Genomic DNA, 20,537 nt, shown 5'->3' with positions numbered 1-20,537 from the left:
CGGGAGTCGGCTGCCGGCGCGAGGCGGAGTCTGCGGCAGATCCCCGGAGACAGCGATTTAAAACACATCCCCGGCGCCGCTCGCGGAGCCGCCGCCGCAGCAGCAGCGTACAGGCAGGACGCCCCGAGCCGCACTCGCTACCGCCGCCACTATGGGTTCCCCCGTCGCAGCCGGGCCGGGCCGCGTGCTGGGCCTCGTGTCCAGCGTCGTCAACGACACGCTCGAGTTCTACCAGTGGTCCTGGAGCATCCGAGGTAACCGCGGCAGCCGGAGCCCCTGCTGCACCACCGGTCGCTCGGCCTGTCCCGCCCGCGCCTGGCAGCCTGCTCTCGGGTGCGGTGCGGGCCCTCGGCACCTCGCTAATATGAGGAGGCGCGCGCGCTGGCGGGGGTCAGCTCGCTGGGGATGGGGCCTCGCCGTCTCTCACGGGCCCGCAGGCAGAGTCCGTCGGCCCCGAGGGGACCGCGGGATGAAACTGCTCTGGATCCGCCTGTGTATAGAGGGAGGGTGAGAGATTCATGTGGGCAGAGACAGGGAGACATGTGGAGGGCAGCGGTAGGTAGGTGTATGTGTGGGAAGAGGTGGGTAAGCAGCAGAGAGAGAAAGGTAGGTAGGTATGGGGGAAAGAGAGAGGTAAACACTGAGGGTGGTGCAGCACTGGAACAGGTTCCCCAGGCAGGTGGCAGAAGCTCCATCCTTGGAGGTTTTTAAGATCTGGCTCGACAAATCTGTGGCCAGGATGATCCATTTGGATGGTCCTGCTTTGAGCAGGGTGTTGGACTAGATGACCTTCTGAGGTCCCTTCCAACTGGAGGGGTGTGTGTGTGTGTACACGTACCTACCTATAGCTATGCCTATAGCTATAGCTAGATAAGTATATTTATCTATCTGTATATTCATATGTGTCTATATTCAGATACCTTGGTAGATATCTCTATGGGGGGGAGGGTGCATGGGCGTGCTTATATCAATTGGCAGCTCCTAGCTGCAATACAGAAGTTGTTGAGCGAGAACAGGAAGCTTGGGAATAGGGGATTGAGAAACCATGGGAAACAGCCTTTGGTTTGGGGATGGCACTTTAGATGGATGTCTCTGGCAAAATGGTCTAAGCATGAAAGCATTAGTGGTAAGGATGTTCAACTTGCCACCTTTGGGTTTCTGAGCTAGACTGGGGAAGTGAGTGGGGAAAGTTCCCACTTGCTTTTGAATGCTGTCTGCAGACCCAGAAGGTGACAGTGCAGCTTACTTTTGGTTCATGATTTCATGGCTGTCTGCAGTTGTGCAACCAAGAACTCATTTGATTTTAAGCTTTTAAAAAAGCTTTTGGCATGTAGTACTGTAAGAAGGGGTGTATTTTGTGGTTGTGGATTAATGGAATATGTGGGACCTTAGCTACAGATCCTGGGAACATATTACTGCATCAACTGCCTTTCCTTTCCCATCCCCCTCATCTTGTTGCCATCTGTCAGATAATAAACAAATCTTATGTTATAGGTACAGAGCTCCTTATTGCATGGTCTGCCTCCCTCCTGTCTCATGATTTCACCTTTTAGCCATATTTTAAATATTAAATGAATCCTACATGCACATTTCTGCTGTGTTTAAAATCTGCCAGAAGATGAGATCACATGAAAAAGCTGCAGTAGCAGTGCACTGTAATCGGCCAATGGTCACTCTCTTTCTCTGCTTCCTGCTACATGCTATTTTTGTGCTCCCCAGGTAATGCACAGAAGGGACACTTTCAGATAGTCAGTGGTGTTTTCAGGCTCAAACAAAATAGATACATGTGGAGGTCCTCCTTGAACCTCTCAGAGAAAAGAGGTTCAGTTCTGATTTTCCAGAACACTGAACATGCATGGGATTTCTTAGTATTCCAATATCTACACAAGATAACTTTAGTTGAGCAGCAAGGGACAAAGTATATTTTTGGAAGAAAGAGGAATCCTAAGCAAGGTCTCTGGGTTATTGCTTTAATTATTGATATAAGTTCATCAGTTTTCCTGGTAGAAGGTATCTTGCATCCTAGGAGTCTGTAGAAACCAAATTATGACTGTCATCATCAGGTAGGGAATAACCACAACAGAATTGTTGCTTGAGATGCCTGACTAAAATCCTACACACCTATGCTGTGCAACAGTATTTCCCAACACAATATTATAACTGTACCACAGCAGTGTTGCTCAACAAATAATACTGTGCATTAATGTTGCACAATAAACAGTGTTGGAACATCACTACACAGCAGCGTTACACAATAAACACATGAAGAAATGTTGTTCCTGCTACAACTACACAATCAAGTTTTCTCAGTTATTTCTGGCTACTCACGCACCCAGATCCAGACATCTCGAACATCTCCTATTTCCCACTCCTTCTAATCTGGAGTACCAGTTAGATTTCTTTACCGTACATAATCGGAGCTTCTTGCTGATGTGACATTTCAATATTCATTTTTCATAGCCTCCCGAAACTCTTGGAATAGTACTTGGGGAAATCTTGGTTTAGCTTTGCCACAGATTTCTTCTGCTTCACAGAAGGAGAAGAAAAATACCATGTCATTGAAAATTGGTCAAGTCCATTCTGAGGTTACAAAAACTAATCATACAGTGTTTGCGTAGTGGTTAGGTACAAGGCAAAGCTTAAGAGTATTAGGGTGAGCTAACTGTTCATTTTCATACCTACATATGAATGGGGGGTTTTAAAGTTTAATGTTAACTCTGAATTTCCTGGGTTGAAACAGCTAGGTTTATGAAAAATAGCAACAGTCTTGGAATTTTTATTTTTTTAAGGTTAAGAATACATGAGTCATTTCATACCTACAAAACACTGGGTTTTTTGGTCTCGGAATACTACTCTATTCCAGTCCTCCTTTGTCTTCTCAAGTTAGCCTCCCCTCCTAACTCAAGAAGACAAAAGTGTATTGAATGGGATGCTGACCCTTTAAGGCCAAATATAGTAGGGCATGAACATAGTAAGAATCTACCCTGAAGTAACTGGGGTTAGGGGGTTTACCACCCTGTCCTGTTTTGTGTAACTACCCACATGCATGCTGTTGTCTCTCAGTAGATGAGAGCTGAATTGGTCTACCTCAGCCCCATTGCACTGAAGACAAAGGTAGGCTAAAGGTGGGAAGTTCTTGGAAAACAGGCAGGGGAAGTCAGAGAAGGTTTCTAAACTAAGGGTGTTCTAACTATAAGGTAGCGTTAACACCATTCAACATTTCTGTGGCTCACAGCATAAGGTGTAACAAGGTCCTAAGTTTAGACTGGATATCGAGGAAAAACATCACGGTTGGAACAGTGAGGCAGTGGAATAGACTGCCTAGGGAAGTTGTGGACTCTCCACCATTGGAGATGGTCAAGAAGAGACTGCCATTGGTCAGGGATGATCTAGGTGTAGCTAGGCCTGTGTTCAGCTGTGGGTATTTACCATGGTTCTGGGCTTTGCTGCTTGCCCCAACCCACTTTTCTCTTACATGTGTCAGGGTGTTTTTAAGCCTGCCTTAGAGGCTTTAAGGCTTGGGTGTTGGCTACAGCCAAGGCTGGAGACTTTGACTAGGGTGGTGCCAGTGCATCTGCTGGGACCAACGCTGGAAGTTTGTGGCTAGGGCATCTTGCCCTCTGCTTAGGATCAAACTGATTACTATATTTGGGGTCAGGAAGGAACTTCAAATTGGTATGGGTTGTGTGGGGGCTTTGTGGTCGTGTACCCAAAACCTCTTGAGCATACATTGACATTTGATAGAAACAAGACATTGGTTGTCATGGTTTCCCTGCTTTACCTGTAGCAGGTTAGGGTGTTACATCTGTGTTGTCAGGTATGATGGTAGTCTCATATAGAGTGTAGATTATGGATTGTACGGGATGGCTTGTATGGGATGTTCCTACCTCTGCAGGTCCCTTCCAGCCTGACTTCTCTCTGATTCTACGTTAGCTTTCACTTACCACAGGTATAATTATGCATGTAAGCAGTTAACTCAGAGTTACTGATATGTAGAAAATCTCTGTCCCCCTTTCAACCCTGTGATGAGTCGTTTCTATGACCATACTTGCAATCTGCACAACTAGTTATCTTATCTTCATGTGTCAAAGGACAGTAAATAAGAATTAAAGAAATGCTAATATCAGTTACTTGGAGAGAGGAAAATAGTGTTAGGGAGGAAGAAAGTATAGGAAATCCAGGTCATTGTTCCTTTAAGGTCTTGAGACCAATAGACTGGTGGAGTGGGTAGGGAAAAGCTTCCCTTTCTCTCATCCAGGCCAGGCAGGTGTCTGGAATGATTAGACTTGCCTGGGAAGGATTAAGAGAGTGATTAAATAATTGAGTCCAGGTGATTTAAAAGATAGCCTCAAGCCTATGCTAAGATTGCTGCTGGGGAAGGAGAAGCATAAGAAGGTATTGACTCTAAAAGGAGAGCTCTTCTTGAGGAGCTGATGGCTCTGAATAAACTAGATCCCAAAAGAGTGGAATTTTACAGGGGCATGAGATGACTTTTTCCTGGACCTCACAGAGAAACTGACAGTGCCTAAAGAGCCATCTCCAGCCATGTGGGGGGTATCCTTAGAATAGCACCATCTACAACTGCTATGGTTGGCAGGTTCATGAGACCATCCTGTTTAGGAGGTAGAAGAGAGGGGAAAGACATAAGCATCATTCTTGGTTGGTATAGAGGACTGAAGTAATGCCTGGGGTGTACCAGCTCTATTTTCTAGGAGTAGGGGAAGTGTGTAGAATGGATTCTATGGCAGGAAGACTTTGACCATCCCAGAGGCATAAAGGAAAAGCCTTAATGTAGAGCTGGGAGTTAGGAGTTTCAAATTCTTTTCACTGAGGAAGATACTGACTATACTTTCAAGCCAAGGGGGAGAGAATTTGGGAATGGTGGTGGTTTTTTATTCTCTTCCCAGGATCTAATTGGGCACAGGTTCCTGAAATAATTCTTCTAGAGGAGAGCCAAGTAGACTGATCTGAGGGACGGTGAGATTTCCTGAGTGAGGATGTTAGACAACAGATAGACCTGTCTCTGCATCTACAGAGAAGGAAGTGCTAGTAACCATAACTCTTCCAGGAACACCAAAACATCTCTATAAGCTGTAGACCCAGACAAAAGCTCATGAGCAAAAACTGGAGGAGAGGATGAATGATCATGAGATCCAGGTCTGGGGTGAGAAGAGGGATTGGGGTGATAAAGGAGACACAAATGTTCCAAGGACATAGAGGAGCTGGCTAAGTGGAAAATGTGTACAAAGCAAGGAGAGTCAGTCCTTGGAAAACTGAGACTTTGTACAAGCCAAACAACAGACAATTTTGAGTTTAAAAACACAACCATTGGAAAAGTAGGGGGAAACATATTAGGAACAGAATTAAAATGCTGTCAATAGACGTAGCTCAGGACATAAAGGCAAAGGCAAGTGCATGACAGAAACCACGGTTAGAAAAAGTGACCATAGCAGCCAATAAGATAACTTAAAAGCATGGAATATTTTATTACACCATTTAAAAAAAAAACCCAGGAAGGGGAGAACTAAACTGAAGCTAAATTCAAGAATGAATCATGGTTTCTGACCTGAAAGATCAGAATGGTGACTGGCAGGCTCGTATAGCACTCACAAGGTGGCTAGAGAGAAAAAGAAGAGCTACAAACAGCTTTAGTAGAGAAGAATCAGCCCAGGAGAACATTGCAGGAAGACCTGGCATCCAAGTCAGCTGTCAAAGACAAATTGATCTCAGATGTAGGATCTAGAGGCGCAGTAGAAGAGCTCTTGGAAGTCACCTCCTCAGGACAGATGGAATATATCTATTGCAAGCATATCAGAAGCTAAGTCTCAGCATTATGCTGAAGTATAGATAGAAAATAACAGCACAAGGAAGTGTGGAGGAAGGCTCTGATGTCCATACATTGACTTACAATCAGTGACTTCCAGCTTTGGAAATGAGAAGGAGAGCCTACAAGGAGGAAGAGATGGTGGGGGGAAAAAAACAGAAATAGATTCAGTTAAGCGAAAGCCTCAGGTATGTCTGCAAAATTTTTTTTTTTTAGTCACTGAAAAACCCATGCTCAGAGATCCTGTTTCCCAAAGGAGATGGACAATAGCATTACATACATTTTTGCATGGTAACTGCCTAATTTTGTTGACTTCTGCAAAAATAGTCCAAGAGCCAGGAATATCCATAACATGGCATATTATAACTTAAGACATTTCAGTAACTCTAGGGAAATACTTTAGAAATCGTTTATAGCACAGTGCTGAAAGTCCTTGGAAAACCAGGCTATTGTTTCTGGGCTTGTCTACACTATTGTGGCAGAGGATCTTAGCATGTTCCACCCACTGATGAGCTCCAAACGCAGATGTTTGTGCATGAGTTTGCTCTAGGTTCACTCTCAGTAACTACACTTAAGCATACTGTAATCAATAACAGGCATACAGAAATGAACTTGGAGCAGGCTTACTGACATTTTCATGTTTGGAACAAGCCTACGCATGTGTTTGGGTAGTGCTTGCTTGGCCCTGTCCTCCATCAGAATGTGCTTCCACCCTGGTGTAGAAGACAACCTCTGGAGGGCCAGAAGCCAAGAGCTTTGGAGAATGAAGCAATGTTCCGTTTTCTTCCAGCCAGCCCAGACAGGTGTTTGGGTCTATTAGATTCACTTGGGAGGGATTATAGGTGTGGTTAAGTGACTGGGTGGATGACTTAAAATGATGCTACAAGCTATAGTGATGACAGCTAGGAAAAAGAACCAACTCTGGACATAGTCCCAAGAAAGAAGCATGTGAAAAACCTGACCTTGAGGGAAAAGTTCATGGGCGGGAGGCACCCAGGACTCAAGGCACAAGCCCAAGAAGGACTGTGGAATCCTAAATCTGAAAAGAAAGAGGACAGAAGAGTATATTTGTTTTAAAAACTGGGTATGATTGGATTTTTCCTGGAGCTCCAGGGAAACAGGCAGGGCCCACTGCAGGCCATGAGTGGATGCATTCAGACAGAAGCCTTTCACACACAAACTTTATAAAATTAGAAAATTAGGGTTGGAAGGGACCTCAAGAGGTCATCTAGTCCAGCCCCGTGCTCAAAGCAGGGCCATCTCCATATATATCCTCCAAGTCAAGACTTTGTCTAGCTAGGTATTAAAAGCCTCCAAGGATGGAGATTCTGCCACCTCTCTGCATAACCTGTTCCAGTCCTTTACTACCCTCCTTGTGGGAGTTTTCCCTAGTATCTAACCTAAACTTGTCTTGCTGCAATTTGAAATGATTGCTCCTTGTTCTGTCATGTGCCACCACTAAGAACAGTTTAGCTCCAGCCTCATTATAACCACCCTTCAGATAGTTGAAGGCTTCTATTAAATTTCTTCCCAGCCTTCTTATCTCCAGACTAAATAAGCCCAGTTCCCACATCTCCTCCCCAGAAGTCATGTGCCCCAGCCCCTTAACCATTTTTATTGCCCTCCATTGAACTCTCTCCAATTTGTCCACATCCTTTTTGTAATGGGGGGCCCAAAACTAGACACAGTACTCCAGTTGTGGCCTCACCAGTGCTGAATAGAGGGGAATAATCACTTCCCTCAGTCTGCTGGTAACGCTTCTACTAATGCAGCTGAGTATGCTATTAGCCTTCTTTGCAACAAGGGTGCACTGTTGGCTCATATCCATCTTATTTTCCACTGTAACCCCCATGTCCTTTTCTGCAGAGCTGCTACTTAGCCAGTTGGTTCCCAGCCTGGTGCATGGGATTGTTCCGTCCTAAGTGCAGGACTTTGCACTTGTCCTTATTGAACCTGATGAGATTTCTTTTGGTCCAGTCCTCCAATTTGTCAAGGTCTCTGAATCTGAGCCCTACCCTCCAGCATGTCTACTCCTCCCCCAGGCATGGTGTTCCACAAACTTGCTAAAGATGCATTCTGTAGTGCTATTGCTTGTCAAGACTTGCTAGAATAAGAAGCCTATGTATAATTTTAGGTGCTTCAAAATGATGTTCCAAAACAGCCAGCATGCTGAGCAGGGAACTTCCTAGAGCTAGGCAGCAAGGAAAAGCTGAGTACAAGGGTCTCTTCAGTCTTATCCCCTTACATGTCTCAGACTTAATCCACAATCTGAAATCAACTTCTGAAAACACCTGTCTACATCAAGGGTGCTCAACTACTAGCCCTTGGAGCCATGACATCACAGGAATCCCCATAGGTCAGAAAAAACTGGCAACTGGGGAGCAGGGAAACTCCATGATGTGTTGTCCAGTTTTTGCCTCGGCCGTTGCTGGCAGTGGCATCCAAGCCAGGCTCACCCCCATGCATTGGGATTGGGCCAGGCTGCTCTCTGCCTCTTCCATACATCTGGATAGTGGCCACTGCATTACACCTTGGCATGTGCATCAGGCCTGGGCTGCTCCCTTTTGCCCTGGCACATCCGGATCAGGGCTGCTTCACCTTGCTACCCTGACACCCCCACCCCAAGGGTCCAGATTGGGGCTACACCACTCCGCACTCCCCCAGCCCTCCAGACATGTCTAGATTGGGTCCAAGCTGCTTCCTGCCACCTCACACCAGGATTGGGGGTTACTCTGCCCTGTCCCCATCTCTAGATCAGAACTGGGCTTTTCCCCACTTTCCCATGACAGACAGATTAGGGTTGGGCTGTGCATTCCCCTGCAGCAGGATGTGTCTATTCTCCTGGCCCTGCATGCTGCCTGGATCAAGCCCACCACCTGGATCAGGCCTACGGCCTGACCTGGCACCGTCCATCCAGGCTGCAGGGCAAAAAGGTTGGGCTTCACTGGTCTACATTTTTTTTTCTTTCAAGGGCACGTTCTCCTTGTCCCCCAGGGTAGAGGAAAAGAAGGTGGCCCTCTTTCATATAATATATTATTGGTCAGAGTGCTTACCCAGGAAATGGGGTCCTTGGAAAGGGAGGAAATTGTCCACACTTTCCATTTCTCAAGCACTTGCTCTAAGTAGCAAGCTGTTCCCAGTGAAACTGCTCCACTGCAGATAAAAATGGATAATTCATTACGCCAGTGAGTGTAGCAAGGATTTACGATTTTAGCCTCACGGTTGGAACATTTTTATGAGGGAGAGAGAATCTGAATGCCTTTGGTAGAATGGGACTAAACCCCAGATCTCTCGCATTCTGGACAAGGGCTCTAGCCAGTATCCTAGGATTGTGCCATGTCTCTTTCCCTCTGCCAACACTGTAAAAGAAGGCAAAAGCCTGAGCCTGATTCTGTTCATGCATGTTCAGCACGCTCTGGAAATGCCTACTGGATCAAGCCCCACAGAAGAACATGTAATTTCTGGATCCCAGTTGCCTTGGCTGTCATCTGAGTAGCAGACTGCTTGTTGTCAAGACTGAGGTGCTTCTGTGCATGTGTAGAATAGACCTTTCAGGGGCTTCTGCAATTTTATGGTTACAAATGCAATAATCTCTGAATTTGATTTTTCTCCTTGGATGATGACTAGTTTAGTGAATGAAGGGAATGCACTGGGCATGATATACTTGGATTTCAGTAAGGCCTTTGACACCACTCCACATGACATTCTTACAAGTAAGCTGGTAAAATGTGGCTATGTTGCATTGCAGTTGTGTGGAGACAACTGCTTGAATAACTGCAAGCAGCGAGTAACTAAGTGGCCTGATGTCCTAGTAGCTGGGTGTCTCAAGTAGGGTTTTTAAAAGTTATGGTCTCGATTTGGGCTAACATTTTTTATTATGATTTGGATGGAGGACTAGAGAGTTTAGTGAACAAGTTTTATGGGCGGCATGCAACTGGGAGGTCTTGCAAATGCTTTTGAGAATAGGATTAAAATACATGAGGATCTTGGTAAGTTATTGGACTGCGTTTAGGCAACAAATAGAATTCCAGCAAGAACAAATAGAAGTTGCTATACCTAGGAAAGAAAGCCAAACACAATGTACCGATGTCTTGATTGATAGCAGCATTGCTGAGAGAGAGCTGGGAAATATGGGGGAGGAGGGGAGGGTCACGCTCATGAGTCACCAGATGTGACCTATTACAAAAAAAGCAAATGTGGTATTGGGCTTTATTAACAGAACTATTGTGCACAAGACAGAAGAGGTAATAGTACCAATTTACTCAGTACTGGTTAAGCCACAGCTAGAGTATTGGTTCTGGCTCTGGCTGCCATATTTTAAGGCGTTTAAGGAAGGTTAGGGAAACTGAAGAAGATCCAGCAGTGAGCAACAAAGGGGTTGAAATGCAAGCTACACAAAAACTTAGGGGAGTTACTTAAATTTGGTCTGGAAAAGAAGAAATTGAGAGGGGACATAATAGCGATTTTGCAAATATCTGAATGGCAGGCATAAAAAAGAGGCATCTGTCACCTGTGCCACAGAGGGTGGGACTTGTGACACTGAAGCAAGGCAGATTTTCATTAAATCTGGAGAACACCTTCGTAACTAAGAAGAGTCAGATAGTGGAACAAATTACCTGGGAATGATATGAAATCTCCTTCACTGAAGGTTTTCAAGAAGAGTTTGGATGAGCATTTATGTGGGATAGTTTAGAAGTAGCGCATCCTGCATCTGTGTTGAGCGTTAGAACCATTAGGTTGGAAGGAACAGCATTAATCTGCATCATTAATAAACATTAAATATCACTGGACCCAGGACAGACCCCGGTGAAACCTTGCTTGAAGCATCCTGCTATTTTAACATTGATCCATTTATAATTACTGTGCTTGTAGTTGAGGCAATTGGTATATCTACCTGTAGCAGGTTCAAGCCCTCCAGGAGCAGCCATCATGCCCCATGGTAGCTATGTGGCTCCTGCCCCACTTGGGCTCCCTGGGTATTTGCTGCCTTATTTCATGTGCCACACCTTGATGCACTTAGTTGATTTGTAAATAGGGAAGCTGTCATAGGGTCCCAGAGTGAGCCCTCATTTATTGCTCAGCCAGCAGGTCCCTCAGACCCTGTTGAATCCAGTCCTGGCCCATCCACGCCCCAGGCAGGGCACCTGTTCTCTTAAGCGCTATTTGTGGCTCCCTTCCACCCCCACTTGTCCCTAAGGCACCAGTGTGTATGTGGTACACCTCTCTGTGGGTTAAGCCAGAGTGCACCCCTCAGGTGCCCCTCTGTGGCTCCTCATCACCCCTTATAGCCATACCCAGTCTCCTGTTTTAAAGCTTAAACAAAAACATACGCCCACTGGCTATAACTAAAATGCCTCCACACTGAGTCCTACTTCGCTACAAGCTATAAGCTTCTTGCTATTCTTAGGGCAGCTCTGGTGCCAGGCAGTCCCCATCCTGCTCAGGAACTCCTGTTCCTGCTACCTGCAGGGCCAGACTGACCCTTTGGGGTCAGGCCCTGAGCTTGTCTTCTAAGCCCCGCCCCTTCTGTTCAGGTGACTCCCTAGCTATTCACAGGAGTTTCCACCCTAAGCCTGGAAGCTAGCCTCCAGGGCAGCCTGTGGCTAATACTCTTGCTGCCTTAGCAGTGCCGCTAGCCTAGCAATAGTTACTTGTAAGTTGTGCGTCCCTGGTGGCCTACTCCCTTGCAGCCAAGCCATAATGTTTCCCCTTACCTGGGGACCTCCCTGCTGCTGCTCCTCTTTTAAAGTAACGGGAGCCTCTGGCTCCCTGTTACACCACCTTATAATAATTTTATCTAGCTTAGATTTCTCTGGTTTGCTTGTAAGAAGGTCATGTGGGACTTTATCAAAAGCCTTACTAAAATCCAAACACACTGCTTCCTCACCCCCTTCTTCCACCCAGTTAGTTACTTTGTCAAAGAAGGAAGTCAAGTTGGTGTAGCATCATTTGCTCTTAGTCATGCTATCTGCTCATGGTCAGCTTTTACTCCTCTAGGTGCCTACAAGTTGACTTCTTTAAAATTTGCTCCAGTAACTTCATGGTATTGAAGTCAGGCTGACTGGTTTATAATTTCCCTGGTCATCCTTTTCACCTTTCTTAGAAAAGTACTATCTTGCCCCTTTCCAGTCAACTGGAACCTCAGCCATCTCCCACAGTTTTGCAAATATTATTGCCGAGGGATCCATGATCCCAATCTGCCAGTTCCTTCAAACTCTGTGCTTCTGAGACTCTGAGTGTTTACATGGGCAGTTACCATGAGAAGCTGCTACTGATGCACTGTAAATCTCCATTGCCTTTTTGCCTTGCTCATGTATACATATCCCTAGGAATCATACAAGGAAATACTTTATTATAGTATGTCCAATTCTTTGTGTAATACACCCCCAAATAGATGTACTTTTTGTTAGTGGCAACGGGTCAGTAACTTGGCTTGAGTGGAATAATTGCCAAACCTTGTGCTGAGAGCAGCTAAATTACATGCTTTTGGGAAGTAATATGTGCTGTAGGCATACCATGCTTTGCTAGAGTACTCTCTAGCACAGTCCTTTGGCACTGTAAACATTCCCATATAGTCAGCTGTTTCATAACATAGTCCGTGTCTTTCCATAGACACACTGTTGACCGTTTGCCCAACCCATTCTGCTTATGTATCATCCCTGTACAACATAATGTGTACATGGAATGTGTATAGCATAATGTGTTACATGGAAAAGTAGCAACAGAAGAAAGTTGTGGTTTTTAGCTGTTAGTAGCAGTAGGCATCTGTCTGTCTCACAAGACAGTAGAATTGTAACACAAGATACCAGCTCACTGAAAGTAATTCTTGCTTGAAAGATAAAGCAAAGTTGGAGTGACTTCTACAGGGTGCAAAAGCTTGGGTAATGTATATGAAGACAGTGAGCTGCCCATACACCAGTATCCTCCTCTCAGCCTTCTGATTTAATCCAAATGAAAGGCAAGCATCCAGTGTGTTTACAACCAGCTTGCCCATAGGAGTGGCTGGAGCAAAGGAAAATATCCATTTGTCCATCTATTGGGGCTTCTTCCTAGACTGGCTGCCGATCATGGTTAAAGAGCCCAGTCTACCCTATCATCCAGTCATAGGTGCCAACTTTGTGTTTTGTCAGTGGGCACTTGCAGACATAGAACAAAACAAAGCAAACCCCCCCCAGCACTTTACTTTTAACTCGGCACATTCCCATGCCAAGCCCTGCGCATGTCTAGAAGAGTCGATGCAGAGCTGGGTTGAAATAATGCACTATCTGTAAAGATCAGGAGCTGTAGTGGGGCTGTTTTGGCACTTTTAAGTAATAGCTACTTGAATCAGCTTTAGCTAGAAGTACCAAAACAACCTTTCTGAAGCGCCCTATCTTTACAGATGATGCAGGGCTGGGTTGAAGTAACACATTGCTGCTTCTGGTAAAGTGCTTTTATTTTATTTTATTTAATGTCTGCAGGTTTGGTTCTGTGGGTGCTGAGTACCTGCTATTTTTTCTTTTAGTGGGTGCTTGAGTGCTGGAGCACCCACAGAGTTGATGCCTGTGCATGGACTGGACTTCACTTCCACAACTTTTTGTTGGCATTTCCTCCACAAGGGGTAAGGCTAGTACCATCCCCTCTAAGGTGCTCTTCTGCACAAAGCCATTGGCTTGTTAATGCAGCCAAATCAAAGCACCACCCAAAGGCTACAAACACTCTGTAAACACAGTTGAGCAGCTACTACCATAAAATGCAAAGAGAGAGCAGTGTGCTTTATTAACTGAAACTTTAGCCCTTCTGTTTGTTTATTGTGTTTTTAACAGTGTAATCACAGTGCTGCATTATTGTCACTTTCTGTATTAATATTTTTGTTTTTTTGCAAAGAAGAAAGGAAAATTCTTCCATTTAAATGATCCCAAGTAAACCATTGTTGCAGTTGTATGACAAGAGTATGCTTGCATCAGTTTACACTGTTTACAATGTTTGCAAATGAAAGGGCAGAAATTATCTGTACACAGTTTTGTTAGATATACTAATATAGGACCACAGGATCCCAAGATTTTGAATATTTCTTCTGTGCGTTTTACTCTGCTGCTCCTGTTGCATGCAAGTTCTCTCTTAAACTTTCTTCACTAGTGTGCTACATCTTTTGTGTCCGAGATGTCCCTTTTGCTGTAACCCGTCCCAGCAGCAGGCCCACTATGCAAGATCTTTAGAATGAATATACGGTGATAGTGTCTTGCAGAAAATCTTTCATTATTTTAGATGTCAGGCTTTGGTTGATATTTTCAGATCTTGTCCAGAGATGACTTTTCCAGCAGCTAATAACAGGTGTAGGCAATTATTTGGGCTGGAGGGCCACTTAAGGAGTTTTGGTGAGTTGTTACAGGCCAGAGGATAGGGGGTGCTCACCTGGTCTAGTGGGGGAGGGTGGGGAACACCTGATCCTATCCGGGCCCATCTGCCCCTCCTGGGCAGGGTCTCCATGGGACCCCCATGGGCAGGGCATGCTCAGCCAAGTGGATGAGATGGGGCCATGGACAGGTAGGAAACCATGCCTGAGAGTGGGATGGGTGGGCAGGGCCATGATCACAGGGTGGTGACAGCACAAACCCAGGGCCTGGAGCAGAGCCACTATCTGCTCCCCACATCCCTGCAACGGCTGCTAGTTCTGAGGACAGGGACATGTGGAGAGTAGGTCATGGCTATGCCTCAAGCCCTAGTCCCATGCTGTTACCACTCCATGATCCTGACCTCAGCCCCTGCCTGCCCATCCCACTCATCTTGTGGCCCCATTCCATCTGCCAGGGTGAGCATGCCTTGCCCACAGGGTCCTGGGCTGGTCTCCATGGTGACCCTAAGTGTCTGCTTCATCTGGCACCACCAGGAATGCTCCGCCAAGCCCAGTGGTAATACAATGTCTTTTAACTAAGCTGCAGCCCCTTTTTGTGGTGGTAACCAAAGAAAGAGTTGGCAGGTGAGTAGAGAAAGTCGACAAACTGTGTTTTCTTACAAACAGCACATCCCAGCATATAATAAACACCTTTTGTTTGAAGGGAAAAATGAAGGGAAAAAACATCTTTCCTTATAGTAACTAACTAACTAAGCAGCAGCAGCTAGGGAGCAGAGCTTTTTCCCTGTGAGTCCTGTGTAGAGTTTACTTTCTTTTTTCCAGTAACCAGCAAAAAGAACATTTTCTTAGGCAGAAACTATTGTTATTACCATATTTCTTGTATATAATGCATATAGTTTCCAGCAGTTAGTTTTTAGGGAAAAAGCATGTGAGAAAATACAGTTTTTTATAAGTGTTAACCACTACTGGTTCTTGTGGCTGTTTTTGGTCCCAAAATCCTTCAATGTCTATTGAAGCCTAAGACTTCTAAATTGGTGAAACTGTAGCATGATGGAACCACAGGGTTGCTTCATTCTGCTAGTTCATGTTAATAACGTTTCAGTATTATACTTAGTCTTATTGTGTGTATCCACGGAAAATACTCATTTAAAATGCATAAGAACATCCAGGGTAACATGCATAAGGCTTAAAAAGGTTTACATCACTTCCAGATTACATTCTGTAGGTTACAAATCAGTTTGAGATTTTCTGAGATTAGAAAACCTGCCCACAGCAATCTTAGCCCATTTTAAGATTTCACAATCTAAGCGGGACTAAGGTAGACCAATGGTGTGGTCTTGTATTGCAACTCTTGTCATCCCAGAAGCATACTGGTGCTCACTAGTGCTCCTACAGCTTGACATTGTTTGGGTATGTAGATTTCTATTAAAATTTTGTATTCTAGTCTCAAAGTAGGAAAGAACCACAGTGTTGTTGTAGTTATATGTAGGGACCTACCAAAAATCGCAGTGAGACAAAGGGGTTTTCATGGGCAGCTTGCAGAGCTGATTTTGAGGTCTTTTCTCAGCAAGCCCCCCTTCATCACCAAGGGGCCTTAGTAGCTCTGCCCTGTGGTGCTGATTGTCTGAGAGGTAAAACCTGCAGCATAATTAAGTAGCAAAGCCTGCGGAAATATCAAATAAATTACCACATTACTATACACTCAAGTATTATATTTCAATTTGGATTTAAATGTATTATGAATATAAATTGATGCACAATAGGAACTGTCATTAATATCATCCTAATTTATTACTATTCTACAAAAAGTTTTGTAATAATAATGCTAACCTTGATAGAAACAATCCATGTTAGTTGTTAAATGCCAGCATTTAGCATCTGCCAGCAGTTGCAACTCACATCCTCTGTCTGAGGTGCGAACATGTGTCCATACACTAAGATTGCACATTCTGCATCCACTGAATTGGCTGGAATCATAAGGCAGCATTTTACCAAATGTAAAAATGTGGAAACCGATTTGGGAAACAGACTCCCAAAACACAGTCGCATTCAAAGGTATCTGGCATGCTTTAACCAAGTTTATGTAAGCAGTGTGTTCCTTGTCATGTTCTTTCTGCCATGCAGGGATTGATTTCAGTAGCTGAGGGTCAAAACTCAGGAAGGGTACCTGATTGGGGTAAAAAATGCAAACCACTGAAAGGGCAGTCAGTTGTTTAAACCATGGTGGTAGCAGACTGGTGGTACTTGTAGTAATGATTCAACTTTGCAGTTATTGCCTGGAACAGTTCTTGTTTCTGCTGGTTTTCGTGTTGACAGCTTGAAAGTTGTTGTGATGCCATGTCTTCAACCTAACTTATCAAATCCATCAGCTTGTGTGCTTGGTGCATCAAAGCCTGCCAATCTTCAAATCACATTAGAAGTTCCATGGACCAAATCACATTTTCAGCCACAAACTTAATTTGATCTTCAGTGTCACCCTATCTTAAGAGATCACATAGTTTAAGCCTGCACTGTGTGATGGGTGTGATGTCAAGCTCCTCGCACACAAATTGCTGGCAGTACTTCATATCCTTTGCATGGTAACGGACTGCATTAAACAATGAATTCCACCTTGGAAAGACTGGCTCTGATGGAAGTAACAGTCACATGTAGATCCCCACTTCAGTTCATGATGGACTCCCTGTATTGAAGCTTGCATCCTGGATAATGTTTGAATGCTTTTTTAAATGGGAAACCAGGATATCCACATCAGTAAAAATCAAAGCTTTGTCCCAGGTGTCATTTACTAAAGAAGGGATATGTGAATTGCAGGTTGTCACAGAGTGGGGCGCAGGAGCGGCTGTGATCCCACTAGCGCCCCCTGCTGTGCCCAATTAGGGCAATCCAGCACCCTCTTTTCTTGCCCGCCACGTCTTGTTGGTATATGGTTCTATAAGGGAGGCTGCCACTTATCGCCCTGGACACTGTCCTATGCTTGTACTATTCCCTGTTCCGTATGGGGTGACCTGGTGCACCCCCAGCCCTATAGGCTATGCGCACCTCCTACCTCCCCTTTTGCATGCCCCAAGCCTCACTGCTCTTCCAGATGTTATCAGGTCCTTTTCCTTTTCCATGCCCTGCCCGGCACCCCCCTGGGCTTGTCGCGCAACCCACGCCCCTATATCTATTAGCCCTCTCAGGCTTACTGATCTTACTCTTGCCAGTTGGGCTCAGGCGGCTTGAGCCTTACCTGGCCCCTTTGACCCTTTGGGGTCCCCACCACTGTGGAGCCCCTCCGGGACCCTTTTCCACTCCTACCCCTGGCTGGGGCTCAGGTGGCCGTGGCCATGCCTGGCCCCCTGGAACACCGTCAGGGTCTTTCACCTTACTGGGGCTTCTCCGTGTATTGCCCCACAGGGCCGGGGGTCAACACCCCTCAACGCTGCGCCCCACCAGCACGAACAGCTGTGCCCACCTGGCACCGCTCACTGGGCACCAGGAACCCCCAGATTACTGGGGAGCTCCTGTGAGGCCTCCTCACACCCCTACAGCCTCACCTGGTCCTCCGGTATAACAGTAACTAAACAGAACCACAAGCCAAACGGCTGAAACACAACAGTAAGCCTTCTGGCTATAACATAAGATCTAAGCCCACCTGGCTTTCTCACAATGACCTCCCAGTCAGGGTCCTCTCCACCCTCACCATGCTGTAGCCGCTTGGGTGGTCAGGCTGCAACAATCAGTTCTGCTCAGCTCTCCTGCATCTCAAGCTGCAAGAAGGGAACTGCTGGCTAGGCTTTGGCCTGGGCTGTTTATAAAGGCCCAGCCCTGCCCCCTTCTGGTCACATGACCAACCCGGTTGTCCCAGCAACCGGCACCTGAGCTGCCTCTGGAGATTGGCAACTGGCCTTCTCCCTTCTTAGGAACAGGGCACCTTGAGTGTCCCTGTGACACAGGTGACATGAGTTTCATTGAGCATTATTTCATGGATCACATCAGAGAGAGCTTTGCCTATATACATTGCATTATCCAACAGAAATGCTGAGATCTTGTTAAATTCTAAGCCTTCACTACAGCTTGTGCCACAGTAGAAAAATTGACAGACGTGAGGTGAACTGGCTCTGCTTGAAATCAGGCAGATTGAGGTCTGTCCATCTCCCAGTTACAAATTAAATTGTGCAGAACATAATTATTTTGGGCATCTTTTTTCTTCATCTGCTACAACTGAGATTGACTTGTATTCCACCAATGCCGATTTTGTAGACTGAACATGCAAAACAATTACTCCTGTTAGATAATTCTGGTGAAACTTGTTCGCACATGGGAAACCGCCAGCATTTGGCATGTGTTTGTTCAAGTAGTGCCTTAATTCAAGGTTATCCTGACCTGCTGTACAATTAACATTTTCTCATATCTCTGTAAATTAAAATATCTGCTAGAATACATCACTGATAAATGGAACCTTTTGAGATTCATAATCTCATTTTAGGTTGACAGAAGGAAGTTATTAAAATGTTTACACAAACTTTAGATTATTGTTTTAACATATGTGAACTCATCCTTTTGGTTTAGTTTTTTACGACAGCATCTTTCTGCTTACTAAAATCCTCTGATAATATTAACAGGAAATTTTAACTGAAGGTGCCTAGAACGTTTAATAAACTAAAACAGATTATCTCAAGGAATGATTCACCAACTAGTGATATCTGGGGTGCAATTTTGTGATGGAATCAAAATCTGTCTCTTTCAAAGGAACCTTTTAAGAATTAATTATTTGGGGGAGAAAAAGCTTCTTTTTAAAATACAATAAATGGTCTAAAGAAACCTGCTTTCTGGTAATAGCTTCTTTAAACAGTTAGCAATCACTTCTGTAAAGTCTTAGAAACATTGTCCAGGTCAGATGGATGTGCAGGATTGGCACTCTAAGTGTCTTTATGCTAAGAATAGTAGCTGTAGCTATTAATACTTCAACAGGCTCCCCAGATAAATTAGTGAGTAGTGATCTTGTAACTTTAAAATTCTAGATTTACTATATGTTGATATATGAAGTATGAATGCAGGAGTGGTCAGAACATACATTTATGTATTTTAGGTACAACAATCTTTCTAGAGCTGATATAGAAACTAGAGATGGAAAAGATGCATTAGCTCATATAGTTTTCTTCCTGCCAAGTAAGTATTGCTCCCTATAGTACATACTGATAAGTACTCTATTTTTTTTCTTTTTTCACAGTTCATACTTACTGGCTAAAGTAGTTTGGAAAGGATATCTAATAACTGTAAGTTATAATTATACATCAGTTAAAACACATGCTTATGCAAAAAAAAAAAAGAGTACATCTGGTTTGGCAGAAATGAATCATACACCCAAATATTGCATAATGTAATTTACTAGAGCTTCTTACAATTTCTAACTCAGGCCCACCATCAAATCAGCCTTTAAGTTATGTTAATTTTGTGCTTTCTTTTGCCTGGAATAGTTATGTGTTTTTTATTTAGTCCTGAAGTGGCATGAATATCCTAAGGAGAATTACATACCACAAGAATATGTGCCTCAGTAATAGTTTAAAATACGTTCTTTTATTCCTTATTTTTGTTTTGCAGTATGGAACTTTAAAGAATTTTGATATATATAGATAGCTGTAAAGCTTAGTCGATATACAAAATTATTTTCTGTTTTGTTAAACTGCTTTCCTCAGTTTATTTGGTGTTCTTTTCTATGATTAAGTGCAACTGAAAATATCTCTTGTAAAACACTTTTTACTAAAAGTTACATTGCTCTGCTGTTATAACACAGTCGTTTTATCTGTGATCAAATTAGAATCTGGGTCTTGGGATTTGAAAGACAAATGCATTAATCCACTGCAGCATTTAGCCACTTGTCACTTCTAATCAGATAAAGGCACTGGGAACTTTGAGGCAAAGCATTTAGACAGTTTTTAAATTCATGGCTCAGCTATACTGCTTTGCTTATTTTTCATCTTTAGATGGACTCATCTCAGTGTGTTGCATGTGAAATACTGAAGGCTTTAATGTATGTGTCTTTTAAAAAATAATCTGTTTTTTGTATTCAGAAGATATTGGCTATGATCATGAATACCATGTAGGCATTACAACACAATAGTATTAATTTAAGGATTTATTTTCCTGTTTAAAGTATTTTAAAAATATGTTAATTATTATGTCCTAATATATGAATGAGTTTCTCCAAGACATTTGGGACAGTATAGCAGACTGAAGTTTTTTGGTAGATCAGATCAAGTAAACTTGCATCAATAAATTGAAAGTGGTTTTACTGAAATTAGTTCATACTTGATTTGACCATGGCTATGTGAACTAATACAAAGTGTCATAATTCGATCTGGAATAGCCATGTTAAGTAATTCATAAAAAGTTGAG

General features: G+C 44.0%; 1 protein-coding gene across 1 annotated transcript in view; it reads left to right on the top strand.

The window, feature by feature from the left end:
* Positions 1–13: 13 nt before the first annotated feature.
* Positions 14–20,537, top strand: part of ELOVL4 (ELOVL fatty acid elongase 4) — a 47,140-nt gene continuing 26,616 nt past the window's right edge. Inside the window, exon 1 of the mRNA XM_019537669.1 lies at positions 14–254. Within this exon, the coding sequence (XP_019393214.1) occupies positions 152–254 (103 nt within the window). The 5' untranslated portion in view covers positions 14–151. The remainder of the gene's footprint in view (positions 255–20,537) is intronic.

This window comes from Crocodylus porosus, unplaced genomic scaffold, assembly GCF_001723895.1.
Source record: "Crocodylus porosus isolate Cpor-Errol unplaced genomic scaffold, CroPor_comp1, whole genome shotgun sequence".
NCBI lineage: Eukaryota > Metazoa > Chordata > Crocodylia > Crocodylidae > Crocodylus > Crocodylus porosus.
Note: the sequence above shows the minus strand (reverse complement) of the source record. Positions and strands in the feature narration are given on the sequence as shown.